Source organism: Gymnodraco acuticeps, unplaced genomic scaffold (genome assembly GCF_902827175.1).
Source record: "Gymnodraco acuticeps unplaced genomic scaffold, fGymAcu1.1, whole genome shotgun sequence".
Taxonomy (NCBI): Eukaryota; Metazoa; Chordata; class Actinopteri; order Perciformes; family Bathydraconidae; genus Gymnodraco; species Gymnodraco acuticeps.
The window spans coordinates 2,455,848-2,470,134 of record NW_022990021.1 but is presented as its reverse complement, the minus strand read 5'-3'; the positions used below and the strand labels follow the sequence as shown (position 1 = coordinate 2,470,134).

At 38.1% G+C, this 14,287-nt stretch overlaps 1 protein-coding gene across 2 annotated transcripts; it reads right to left on the bottom strand.

Annotated features, from left to right (window-relative positions):
* Positions 1 to 560: 560 nt before the first annotated feature.
* On the bottom strand, positions 561 to 12,721 carry LOC117544771 (ADP-ribosyl cyclase/cyclic ADP-ribose hydrolase 1-like). Of its 2 annotated transcripts, none has more exons than XR_004568723.1 (8): positions 12,521 to 12,721; positions 9,939 to 10,065; positions 9,710 to 9,842; positions 8,603 to 8,685; positions 1,760 to 1,833; positions 1,460 to 1,502; positions 1,189 to 1,272; positions 561 to 1,110 (listed from the first exon to the last, which is right to left on the bottom strand). XR_004568723.1 is itself a non-coding variant. In XM_034214161.1 (8 exons), exons 1-8 carry the CDS (start codon positions 12,664 to 12,666, stop codon positions 1,053 to 1,055), a joined length of 783 nt encoding a protein of 260 aa, XP_034070052.1. In that variant the 5' UTR covers positions 12,667 to 12,721; the 3' UTR covers positions 561 to 1,052. The 2 variants fall into 2 exon arrangements, 1 of the variants encoding a protein (XP_034070052.1); XM_034214161.1 differs by having other exon boundaries at positions 1,425 to 1,502.
* Positions 12,722 to 14,287: the final 1,566 nt, after the last annotated feature.

Here is a 14,287-nt window from a genome sequence, read left to right as displayed (position 1 = left end):
AGGTGGTTTAGTGGTTGAATATATGTGCATACACCATACATCTTCGTATAGGTTACGGTTTCACATGAATCAAAGAGAAAGAAACATATTTAGCATCAACACCATGTGTATTTCTCAGAAATAAATCATATCTTTGTGATTTCAGAAAAATGCCCAATAACTCATTGTATTATTTAAGGTAACACCACAGATGAACTTACTAAGGATGACCTGTTGTGTTATATGTTGTGTATTGCTGATTTATTTTATTTAAACCAGATAACCAAAATAATAATAATTTCATTTTTACTCAGATTTTCATTTATACAAAAATAAAATGTGTATAGTTGCACATTTAAAAATTGTCAAAATGCTGCGTGATCTGTACTTCAATTTAATAATTTAACATTACACCAACATTTTATCAAAATATTGTTTCAGGTTTTGCCATCAGCATAACTGAATCTAATAGCAGGATCAATTTCAGTGTGCAAAACATGATATTTGATCAGAAATCAAGCCATACGATAAATATACTGACACAGTTAACATTGTTATTAACACTTTTATTTTCTCACATTTATTAATACATCCCATATTTATCCTTATATTAACACACATTTTATTTAATTTTTTTCCATATTTTAATGTTTTTTTCTTTTTCTTTTATTAAACAATAATGCATTGTTACGTTTATCAACATTGCTCTATGTACTTATTCTAAAAAATAGGATCGATAATGTTGAGGGTTTTTTCAGATTGTTCTCATATAAAAGGCAGAAAACGATACAAGCGAGATTGTCAATTGAACGTAATTAAAAAGCAAAAAAGATTAAAAAAACAGCATTGTCATTGTAAAAATGGGTCATTGACATTTACATAAAAAAAGAGTAATTTCACATGTTGTCAAACTCATACAAAAATAATGATACAGTATATTTAAAGTACTTCATAATAGCACATTGTTCAATTTACAAAGACTTTTCAAAAATAAACTCTAGGCAAAATATTTGTAAGGCTTGTTGTGTGTCATTTTGTCACACAATCCAATCTGATATTGAGTTCACACGTCATCACCAACACTTCCCAATGGGTGTCTTTGGATCGGAGCTGCACTTCTTGATCTTAGCTCTGCATACAAAGAAACAAATAACATAAGGTCAATATATTTCGAATTTAAACATGTTTAAACAGAGAGGCTGTACTCACTCAGTCACTTCCTTGCAGTTATATGTTATTCCTTGAACCAGCGCACTCTTTAAAGCCTTTAAAGATTCACTATTGCAGTTTGACCTGAGGAGGATACAGAAGACGAAACTTAAGGAACAGCTTTACTTGCATACGTTTAACTTTCTGTATATGTATGTGTTGTACCCCTAAAATAAACCACTGTAGAAGCACATACAAAACATTTATTAATTTTGCAAACATGGAGAAAATCTTACTTTTGAGGGACAATAACAACTGTTAGGCTTTTCACCTTGGGGTATTTGATCCTCTTCACCTCAATTGTTGCAAAAGTACTGAAAATACATTTAAAGGATTTATTATAACTTTAAAAAATATATTTTCAAACCAACAACCTGCAACCACCACAGCACATTATGTATTCCTCATATATTAACTAAAAGAAAACCATTACATTATTAACACATCTGCATACATTTGTGATTCGGAGCAGAACCATGATAATTTAGAGGTCAGCTAAGGAATTTTCCGACCCTATATTAAAATAGGGTTGGATAAAAGTAATTAAACTGTCAGCATTAGAAGTGCTTACGTTGAAGGATTGAATGGTGTGTCGATGGATCCATCTAGTATTAATGTGACATCCTCACAGGCAACATCTGCAAACTACAGACAGGAAGATGAAGTTAGAGTAAATGCAATTTTAGATTTACACTACAGACCAACAATTTCCTTTTGAAATATAGACATTTAGGATTTATGGAGCAGAAGCTCCCTAGCAATCAATGGAATTTGGTTTATTTTTTTCATATTCCCAGCAATGCTCTTCTTGAAAAAGGTAAAAAACATTGTTATGATCATTGTGTTTCCATAGGAATTCACTGTCATTCAGAACGCTGCTGCTCGAGTCCTCACTAACATCACATCACTCCAGTTCTGCGGTCTAGACATGGCTTCCTGTCCGTTGACTTCAACATATTGCTGCTGGTTTATAAAGCATAGAGTGGCGAAGTCACGGCCATCTACTTCCGGTCCATGGGACCTTATTTCGGAAAAATTATGTATAGAGAACCGCAGTGATGCGTCCTAAAACCCGGAAGTAAGTTAGCATTTTTACCACATCCGGTTCCTTTAACAAAAAGCAATGCAATTTCTCCATAGGATTTTAGAAAATAGCTCCAAATAAGGTCTGTGTTTGACACAAATTGAAGAGACAGATCACGTTTTGTTCTACGACATTGAATACATCAGCAGTGACCCCGCTGGTGATATTTGAAGAAAAACGATGGTTGTTAACATGTGGCTGAATAGGACTACAGAAGTTGTCCAGGCCGTTTTACGTCATTACACCGAACACGTAAAACACTCCCGCTAAATTTGTTTGCCCTGTTCTGCTTGAAAGCAAGTACCTGCCTCCTGCAAAATGTTCAAACAAACGCTTCAACTTGTACCATTTATAATCTGTATGTTTGAATATGGATCTTAAGTTGGCGTGACGTTGAAGCAGCGACCCTGCTGTAGTTCGTTTATAGCATAACGTTAGCATTTTGCTTCTTGCGACTAGATTTATGATTCGAAAATTATAAAAGTAGGGTAGACATGTGGATATTATCCGGCTGAACAAAACGTGATCCGTCTCTTAAATGTGTGTCAACCACAGACCTTATTTCGAGCTATTTTCCAAAATCCTATGGAGAAATTGCATTGCATTTTTGACGAAGGAACCGGAAAGAGTTTACTTCCGGGTTTTAGGATGCGTCACTGCGGTTCTCTATAGAGGTCAATGGAGAGAGACAACTTATCTTTCGATCCCGTTTGAATTGTGCCACGAATTACACATATGATGTTTGTCAATCTTAAAAAATCATTTCCATGTCAAAAAAGTTACAGTTTGTCGTAAAACTGTTGAAATATACGCAACTAGAAAGACTACAAATCCCAAAGTCGCTTAAGTGATGTCATAACTGATGTTACAATTGTTTTCCTCAGCTAAATATAAGAGATAGCTAAGATAAGATAACTTTAACAAGATGCCTGTGTGCTTAGTAGGCCTACCAGGTTGTTATTCTTTCACACACAGTGACGTCACGAGCTACCCACAATGCAACGCGCGCCATATATATATATAAATACGCCATTTTCCTGGAGGTGCTAATATCCTGGAGGTGCTAATATAAACAGCTAAGTAATGCAGCCAGGCAGAGCGCACTAGGTTTTTTTTCTGAATTAACGACCGAAGAAATCGCTGCATGTCTTCGGATTACATCTCTGGACTTGAGGGGTGTGCTCTAGGTCGTTACCAGCGTAAACTAGAGCTGTGTGGGTTGTCCGATTGCCCTTACAGACTGCCTGCAGATGTATGGAAAAACGACTCTCGAAAGTGGCCTTCGGTCGATTTTGACGGACGCCAAAAAAAAACGAGATTATGGAATTAAACCAATAAATAAAAGCAAAGATAATTGTGTGTTATTGGTGAGTAAATAACAGTGTGCTATTTTGAAAGAATAACAAATTAGAAGGAAAAAAAGATTTAAAAAATACAGATTTCAGTATCCTGAGGCTCTGAGCCCCATTTATTTTCCTCACAGACGGCAACAAAAGTCCGAAATTATACGATTTAAAATAAAAGCAATAACTGTGGCTTGATATTGAGTAAGAACATGTTTTTTATGAACCACACAGCTTCCGGTCTTCCTCGACCCGACCGGAGAAAAAGACGTGCTGCAGGCAGTAGAAATACATTGCTTTTAAAATCGTGCTGTGCAACACGAAAAAAAGGGGCAAATCGTGTTGGTGAACACGAATCAATAGATTAAAAATCGTGTTTGTGAACACGAAATGCCGTGAGACTGGGTTGCTATACTACACCATTTAAGCCCGGGGGAGAAATGCTAACGCTAACGCTACATTAGCATCGTCGATCTTTTCTACTTCATGGCATGCTATCTGCACAAATGGTTGACATTAAACATTTAAAAGATCAGGGAGTTCAGAGAGAATCAAAGGAAGGCAGGCAGGCAGGCAGCTTTGCATGACATTCTTCTGGACGTGTTTTACATTGTGGTGATAGTGAGGGTCAATCCTTTGTTTAGCAAGACAGTAGTGACGGCCATCTTGGTGAAGTGTGTTGTTGTGCAAGACCAGAGATGTAGTTCATTGTGTGTTTCACACAAAAAATGTTTTTACTTCACAGTTTTACGACATTTTTTTTTTCACTGGCAAAATTATCTTTTAAATTGACAAACATCATATGTGTAATTTGTGGCACAATTCAAACGGGATCGAAAGATAATCTTTCTCTCCATTGACTTCAATACATAATTTTTCCGAAATAAGGTCTCATGGAGGTCCACCGGAAGGGGAGGGACTTCGCCAGTCTATTGAAGGGTTTAGGGCCAAAATACATTTCTGATCTCCTGCTAAATTATGAACCACCAATATCTCTCAGGTCTTCTGGGACGGGTCTGCTTTCTGTCCTCTGAGTCAGAACTAAACATGGAGAAGTATGAAGGTAGATATGATGGAAAATGCGAGAGCGTGTAAAACCTGATGTGAGCACTTGCAGGAAAAAAATCTGAGCTTGTGTGCATACATTACACTTGTATAAAATATCCACGTATCTGTGAATCAGATTTGAAGTCACAGAAGAAAAAAAAAAGTTTTCTAGCTTGTAGAAAAAAAATGAACTTAGTGATGAAATGTACGGAGCTCTGGAGGGTTCATAGAGAGAAAAATAAATAAAACGTGGCCACGTTTTACTTTCTCGTGCACACGCTTTAGTAACTCGTGCGCACGAGTTACTAAAGCGTGCGCACGAGTTAATAAAGCGTGGCCTCGTTTTATTTAAATTGAGGGATTCCTGTCCGTGACTCACAGTATCTGCTGCACACAGCTGTTTTATAGAAGGAAAACCTCCTTCACTTTATGAAATCTCTGCGGCACCAGTGGCCTGTACTACGAAGCAGGATTTGCTATTTACACTATTCATTCATGAAGTATGACGCTGCGCTGTCAGCACGCGTCTCCATGTTTGTGATTGGTCAAATGTTGCTAACCCCGTCCCTTTCACATGAGCGCGCTCTCAGCCGGACAGAGAAACCCTGGTTGATTTACTGAGTTGATAACCAGCTTCGTAGGACCGCTTATCGACATCGCGTTTGTTAGGGTCAGTTAAGCCGGGTAAATCGAACATATCCAGGTCCAGGGTCTGTTGAACTGGCTTCGTCGTACAGGGCACTGGAGGCAGTAACGTGTAACTCAGCAGAATCTGAGAAGAGCAGCACCAGCTGCAAAGAGCTGTGCCTTTTACTGGTTACTTCACTAGAACCGCTGAATAGAGATCGAGGCTGCTACGTTTAACCACACACACCTATACACACATCGAACTAGAGTATTCCCCCTCGCTTTATGAAGGAGATGTCCTGTCACCGGGGCGCATGGTGTGTGTGTGTGTGTGTGTGTGTGTGTGTGTGTGTGTGTGTGTGTGTGTGTGTGTGTGTGTGTGTGTGTGTGTGTGTGTGTGTGTGTGTGTGTGTGTGGTGTGTGTGTGTGTGCTCAGCTCTGTGTGCGTGTTCGTATGTATCCGACACCACCGGCATTTGTTTTCAAATTACCACGAACAGCACACTATATACTATATATTTTTCTGCAAGTGAACATTTCTACGGAGCCCTGGAGGGTTCATAGAGAGAAAAATAAATAAAACGTGGCAACGCTTTATTAACTCGTGCGCACGCTTTATTAACTCGTGCGCACGCTTTAGTAACTCGTGCGCACGAGTTACTAAAGCGTGCGCACGAGTTACTAAAGCGTGCGCACGAGAAAGTAAAACGTGGCCACGTTTTATTTATTTTTCTCTCTATGAACCCTCCAGGGCTCCGTAGAAATGTTCACTTGCAGAAAAATATATATTTTTAAAATATATTTTCCATTACAACTGCAACTTGGTAATTACAATAATAATAATAATAATAATGGGTTCCATTTATAAAGCACTTCATATTTGATTTCAAATCCCGAAGTTCTACAAGTAGTGAGCATGAACAGTATAAATAAACATTACACAACACGGTAGAATTAATAAAAAGCAATACAAAATAAATAAAAGGGTGATAAAAAGGTCTAGGCAAAGGCTCTTTTGAAGAGATGGATGTGTAAACCTCTCGACGAATCTGCGGCCTTGACTTTTGCTACACTTCTTGAGATGAATGTGTCGCCAAAATAATTTTCACCTGTAGATGTGGGGGGGGGGGGGGGTTGGAGCGAAGGGCCAGAGCTATCAGTTGTTAGTGTTGCCTGACTTTATAAAGTGTGTTTTTTACAAGTGTGTGGTTGCATTGTAGTCACTTTGCTCAGCGCTACTGCTTGTTTCAACTTTTATTTGCCTTACTCTCCATAAACTGTTAGTTTAGGTTAATCTCGTAAGCGTGACGTATGCGGTTCTTGCCTAGGCTAGACCGACACTTTTTTCGCGCTTGGCTTTCACACCAAGGCTTTCACACCAAGGCTTTCACACCAAGGCTTTCACACCAAGGCTTTCACACCAAGGCTTTTCCCATTCTAGCTCCGTGCTAGAGCTTTTCTGGATCAGAACCGGTTATTCGGTTCAGCTCCCGCTCTGTTCACACCGCTCAGAGCCCGACTGGTGCTGCCGACGTCAGGACGTCACCCTTTACGTCGCTGATTTTTTCCCCAACGGCGCTAACTACAACAACAATGGGGGACTGCGTCGGGTCGATGATCGTGTTGCTTTTAATCATACAGATTAAATCACCAGATTAAATTAAATAACGACTTCTCCAACCTTATACTTTTCTCCAGAGTGCCTTGGTTCATTGTTTATTAATGTGTTACAGCGGCATTTACCGACTGCTGCAGTGCTGGCTGCTCTTCCACAGGAGTTTATTCTCCCATTAACTCACAGCAGCGGCCGCTGTAAAGTATTCACTGTCCGACTGTCACACAAGTGGCTGATAAATATCCCCAATTCCCCATAAGTGAATGTGTGTCAGTCTAAATTGACGCTGTTTGGCATCACAACGCTGTTATGAAAGTTTCTCTGGTATAAAATGGATGATGTTAGCATGGCAACCGAAGCTAAACTGACTATAACTTGACTACTTGTTGCTATCCTATTGTGGCATAAGCCGTTTTCTACAGGCACATTTTACCGGCGTATTTTTCATTATGATTCTACTTGTGATAGTCGGACACGACAACCTGTGCAGCCCATGTATTGATTCCATCCGATAGCTGCTATAATACAAAACAAAACGTCTGCCTGCTCTCCACAATGATCAATAACAGTGAACGGATGGTCAAAGTAAGGTACAAATAAACAGAATCCCAAGAAGCCTGGTTAGTGTTGCCTGACTTTATAAAGTGTGTGTTTTTTTTGTATAAGTATGTGGTTGCGTTCTAGTCACTTTACTCAGCACTACTGCTTGTTACAACTTTTATTTGCTGTACTCGCCTTAAACTGTTAGCTCAGGTTAATCTCGCCCCCCTCCGACGTAAGCGTGAAGTATGCGTCGATTTATACTGCCACAGAGCAGATTCGTGAAGTTGTAATGACTGATTTGAGAGGTGGTTGCAGTTGTAATGGTAAATATATTTAAAACATTTTTTTTTTTCTGCAAGTGAACATTTCATCACTAAGTTCATTTTTTTCCTACAAGCTAGAAAACTTTTTTTTTTCTTCTGTGACTTCAAATCTGGTTCACAGATACGTGGATATTTTATACAAGTGTAATGTATGCACACAAGCTCAGATTTTTTTCCTGTAAGTGCTCACATCAGGTTTTACACGCTCTCGCATTTTGCACCATATCTACCTTCATAAGAAGCAGCTTTCCAATATTATCTTTATATAAAGTCTATGGATATTATACTCCAAATATCTGGAACAAACTCCAGGAAACCTGCGGGTCCGCTGCAACTCTCAATACTTTTATATCCAGACTTTTTTTTGCCGCTGCTTTTAATCAAACTATTAATATCTTACACAGTCTGCACTGTTACTTTTATTCATGTATTTGAAATACGATTATTTTATGTATATGTTATTCTCTTTGCTTTCTAAAACCTGTTTTTAGATTCCATTTTAAGATGTGTTTCCGCTGCACTATTTCTTAATGCTCTTAATGTGTTTTGTTTTTGTAAAGCACTTTGAATTGAAAAGTGCTATATAAATAAACATGCCTTGCCTTGTTAAACAAATCAATTGTACTGCCTTCAAACGTTTTCCTTGCTCTTTTTTTTATCTGCTACAATTTGGAAAACAACATGGTTGTTTAGAGGTCTTTTTATCTCAAGGAAATGTTGCACAGAAACATTGATACAGCAACACATTATAAAAAAAGAGGGTTTTACAGGTTCAGCTTTTTCCTACTGTTGTATTTTTGGCAAAAATAGTGAATTCTTGTTGATAACTTACAGCAGTTGAGAGTCTGTTCCAAAAAGAGCGAGGAGGATTGTTCACACATTCATTCCACTCTGGGCAGCCTTTAGTGAATGTTTCTAGAACAACACATACCCATAGTCAATCTTTTTTGCATTTCAATGATAATAATTTGCTATGATGAGCTGTACAGGAAACTAAGCAGAAACCTCAGAGCTTTACACACACACTGAGACATAATTGACTGATCCAAATATAAACAAAACATAGTAGTGAAAACAAGTGCCCCATTGTATTAGCAGAGTATATGAAAGTGGACCTATCATGCTATATTTGAATAATATATTGTAGGGCCATACCTATATAAAACATGTCTGTGAAGTTTTTTTTTCAAAATACCAAACAGATCATGCATTTTAGTCATGCCTCATTTCGCTCTATTTGCTCTATTCCAGCCCTGTATTCACAAGGGCTGATTCTGTGGCAAATGAGCTGCAGCTGACCACGCCCCCCCTGCAAAGGAGGGGGGCGAGGCACGAGCGTCATGTTACCATGCTGTTACCATGCCACGCAACCTCTCATTCCCCTGATAGGTGGAGAGTTGCCCATATAGGCGGAGCACCCCGTTTCTGACGTCAGAACAATTTCAAATCTGTATCAGCTCCGTTGCAGCCCCGTTTTTAGAGATTTGGGTATGGAGGAAAAGAGAGAGGGTTGTGTTTTCTGACACTTGGTGAGTTCCCTGACACACCGGGGACACATATTCATGTATAAAAGACGTACAAAAGTGCATTTTGCATGATAGGTCCCCTTTAACTATGTGTGATTGTGTAAATATCTCATGGTGGGAATGAGAAACATAATATGTTTCGTATGCATCTGTTTTATTGGGATTCAAATAAATCGTTGGTCATTTGGAGAAATACACTGACTTCTTTTTAATAAGAAGAAAAGATTGATACCTCTTTCAGTTATTGATTACGGTCAAAGGTCAGCTCACTGAACGTAAGACAATTCCATAGAATCAATGCTGCTACTCCTTGATTCTCTCTCCTTTGTTTTTTTTACTCTATTTAGCAAGTAAAAGCTAAACTGGACTAAATTGCGGCATTATAAGGTTGACTTTTTCACAAAGAGTCTTACCACTGCTGCCCATCTTTCCACACCAGGTCAGACCATCCAGCACAGATCCCAGCAGAGTTTTCTCCAAATTGACATCATCCCTGTTCTTAGTTAAGTCACGGACCAGATTCTTTGTTTTACTCCAGAACAACGTCTAACCCGAAAACAAAAATATAAAATGTATTAATCTGTATTTCCAAAGATACATTTAGTGGATAATGTGCACAGTTTTGTGATGAAAGGTTTTTACTTTGTTGTATGCATGTTCAAAGGGCGCCGCAGCAACTAAAGAGTCATAGGCATTCATGGGGATCTTACACGGGTCGCGGTTCACATAGGCTTTTTCAAACTCATGCCATATCTCTGTACAGTTGTACCTGAAAAATAAAATCAGTGCTGTTTAGTGTCAGGAAAGTGGATTAGAGTCATCATGATGAAAATGCCGAAGTGTTGGACCAAATTTGGTGCAGGCCTTGCTTGTAAAAAGGCATTTGTCATCTTGAAAATGAAAACAGGGCATTTCAGATAAAGAAACAATTTCATACATAGCATACAATGTTGCCATTGTTGTTAAGAAAATATCATGGTTGAAAAGCAGCCTGTACAGCAAAATATGACTTGTCATTACGCTGTATGTCCACTAGACAGACAATTACAATGTGCAGCCAGGAAGTGGGCGAGTTATTGACCAAAGCTTTACTCTTTAATCTTTAGCATTACATTTACTTTCTCTCATTGTCAGCCAGAGCCGGCCCGACCCATTAAGCGACATAAGGACCCATAAGGCGCTTAGGGCCCCCTAGCAAAAAATAGAAATGAAAAGAAACACAGTCGCCGTGATAAGTAGGTTTAATAAATGTTGTTAATATGCCTAGATTGCCTACTCTCAAAGTCAAATACATTAACCGTGCTTTACCTGAAGAGGACGGTAGGATTGTAATTTCCCGTGTTCAGTGAATGCAACAGAGGCAAGACACCAGACCAACCAGAGAGTTGAATGGAAATAAACATCTGTCTTATTGGATGACAGGTACCTATCCTGTGAGCTGGGACAATGTTTAAAATAAACTGTCAGTCGAAAAAAAAATCTTTAAAAAGACGACAATTCTCAAGGGGTGGCTCACACAACAACCCCAGAGCCACCACTTGAGACAGGAAAACAAGGTATGTAAATGTCTGTAAACTTCCAAGTTATGCGAACATGTAAGCAAAGCATAAATTACAGCTACGTTGACATTACTTTGAATCGCGGGGGTAAGCTAAACCGTTAACAAGTAGCTTAATACAGTAGCTAGCCAGATATATTAAATAAACACTTTGTGATACAATCTAAATGTAATGTTTTTTAGTGTTACCTGGTGATTTCAAAGAAATAAATGTTGACTTACTGTTCGACATGAAGCTAGAAACTACTTTACAGTACACCGTTGATCCTGAGTCCTGTCAGTTAAAGTGTTTCATAGTTACCTTAGCTAAGCATCAACCTAGCACTGAAATATATGGATGCTATGTGACAGTATTTCTGAGAAAAAGTCAGCTGAAATGGTGGCATAGTTAACACTGCTTTACGTGTAGACAGCATGTTTGAACGTATTTGCAGCAGTACATGTGGCTGTTTGGCCACTGACGTTGTCATAACAACACCTGAATTTAAATGTGCAACCCCTTTTTGTGACAGATTTTTGCAAGAAATTATAATTCTTCTGAATTATATTCCTATTGACAGCTAGTTTCTATGTGTACATTATGAGATGGACAGCCAGAGAGAATACAGTTATGAAATACTATATGACAAAACAAGAATACAGTTTAAGTGATTTGTAAAATATCCATAAAGAAAAATCTGCTTCCAGTTCTGTTTCATATGGGTGTTGAGAGATGTATCCATAGATCTCTTAATTTTGCTCCCAAAGTGCACCAGATTGATGCTTTTAACTTCAATATTTAAAAGAAAATCATAAGACAAAAGTTGGTTCGTGTTGTATGTAGTGAGAACGCGCTAGAGTGAAGGGGGCCCCCAAAAGTCTAGGGCCGGCCCTGTTGTCAGCCCTTTTTCTTATTCTTGCCCCTCACCCTTTTTATAAACATTAATGTGAATGATCAGTATTTGAAAAGATTCCTCCTTTAATACACATTGGAATAATTACATTACCTTACATATATTTGTATGATTCTATGCTTTTGGGGGATCTGTAGTTGTTTCTGAGAAGCCATGTTGAGTAGCTCAAATACAATCATAAATATATAGAAATGTATTTATTAGGATAAATTGTAAATGAATTCTCCAATATATGTCTTTTATTTTCCATGCAATCAAATGTATTGAGTCCCCAGGAAGACAAGCTTTAGGGTACAGCTAATGGTATCCTAAAAAGAGCTAGCTTTAATAAATGCAGTCTAATATAACATTGCTGTAAAAAATTCCATCTCCGTGAATTTTATAATAATAAATGTTTACAAAAAGTGCCAATTCAACCGTATAATAATTTCCGAGGACATAGTTGTGGTGCTGTTATACTAAACTGTAATGCATGAACACAGTATAAAGATGTTGTTTTTTAATCGTTAATGCATTATACAGTATTGCCAGTAATTGTTGTTATTTTTTCCACCGCATTCGTATGAGTCATGAAGGCTAAATAACAGAAACAGCTTTGTAAGTAATGCACTACAGTTACAAGCAGTTACAAGCAGCACAAACAAAAACTTGTAAAAAAACACAACTTTCTGAAAATGCTTTTTGCAGGTGTGTTGTATTAGGCTGCAGTAACCAAGTAAGCCCATTATCTGAACATATCTTAACTTAACCTTTCAAAACTCAAAAACACTTACTTCTTACTACTTTCAAACTTGGAACACCTGTATTCGAATTCTTGCTTGAATGTTCTCTTCCCCAGTGTGATTTCCAACACAACGGCGACAAAGACAATAACCAGAGAAATTACAACTGTTACAATAATACAGTGTTTCTTCTCCATTGTAGAGACTTTGAAAATGCCAAACTAACAATGCACGTTGGGCTGTCTAACTGTTGTTTTTAAGCTCAAGTGCATCAGCTTGAACAGGAAGCGATTGAGGTGGAACTGCATAATTTGAGTTTTGACGGCCACAAAGAGGAAGTTAAGCAGTGGTGGGAGGAAAAAAACACAGTACTGAATGTGACTGCTTGATTAAATTGTGAGGTACATTCTACTTTACTTGCCGCTGATGACTTTATTGAAGGAAAGATTGGTCACCTATTATACAAAATCCACTTTTTCATGTTTTTTAAACATAAACATGTGTCCCCTCTATGTAAAGAGACTCTGAAAGTTTCAGGAAAAAAAACCTGTCTGAAAATGAGCAGATCAGATTTTGGCCACTATATGATGTCATAATGATAATAATAAATGGAATTTATAAAGCGCCTTTCACGGGACCAAAGGTCGCTGTACATGGTGGACAGACAAAACAAAACAGACAATGAGGAGTGAACAAAATAAGAAAAAATAAAATAAAATAAAATAAAGGAAGCCAGGGGACCAGGAAAGGACTAGGGTCCGAAGGCCATGGTGAACAGGTGCGTTTTTAGTGAGGATTTGAAGAGGCAGCGTTCCGGATCTCGGGAGGAAGTGCATTCCAGAGGGTGGGGGCCGCAACACTGAACGCCCTGTCGTAATAATAACGATTTGTTGGCTTGTGTAACCATTAGCCAATAACCAACCAAGGTAACCCCCCCCCCCCCTCTTTTTTTTTTTTTTGTAACCAAATATCTCTCAGAGGGGCGTGGGGAGTGGCTCCTTATTTTCATCTAAAGTAACAGACAGAGAATTAGCACTTTTGAAACAGGGCTGAAACAGAGGGGATTATGGGATGCTACAAGGATCTGTTTGGTATTTCGAGCCAAACACTTCAGAGACATGTTTTGTACATATCTGAGACCTATAATATATTGATGAAAAACAGTATAAAGGGGACCTTTAAATTAAATGTATTATGTCAACGGATTTCACATTACTGTATTAGGCTATTTGAAAGCAATAATATTAAGTTGAACCTAATGTTTTGTATTCAAACCTAATTCAGTGCATGTTGTAGTTTTACATGTAACACCTGTGCAGCCTGTTTATGGTACGTGTCTGTCACACAGCAGCAAGTCACTAGAAAGAAAAGAAGAGGTTGTTTCTGAACTCCACGTGACTCCTGCTTCCTGCCATAACAATCTCACAGCAAACTCTCGACTGCACTCTTTAAGTTCCTGTATGTGTCAAAAGAACACGCTCTTGGTTCACACACATAATAGATAAGACATCTTGTGGCCTACATCTAGATAAATATAGAGCATATATAAAGCCAAAAGCAGGTGTTATTTTCACAAGCACATTCTATTCTCTTCAGTGGTTTAGTGTGCATACACCTTCTGCCCAGGTTCACGTTTCTCATGAATCAAAACTGAAAGGAAAAATATTTAACAAAAAAACAAGACAACATTTCACAAGTTGATCACATATTTAATGTCAAAATACATGCATATTATATACAATACATGTTCATTTATACAAAAGCAGGAGCCAATCAGCCTTAAAAATTCAAGTATCGACTAAAAGGCACAAAAGGAAT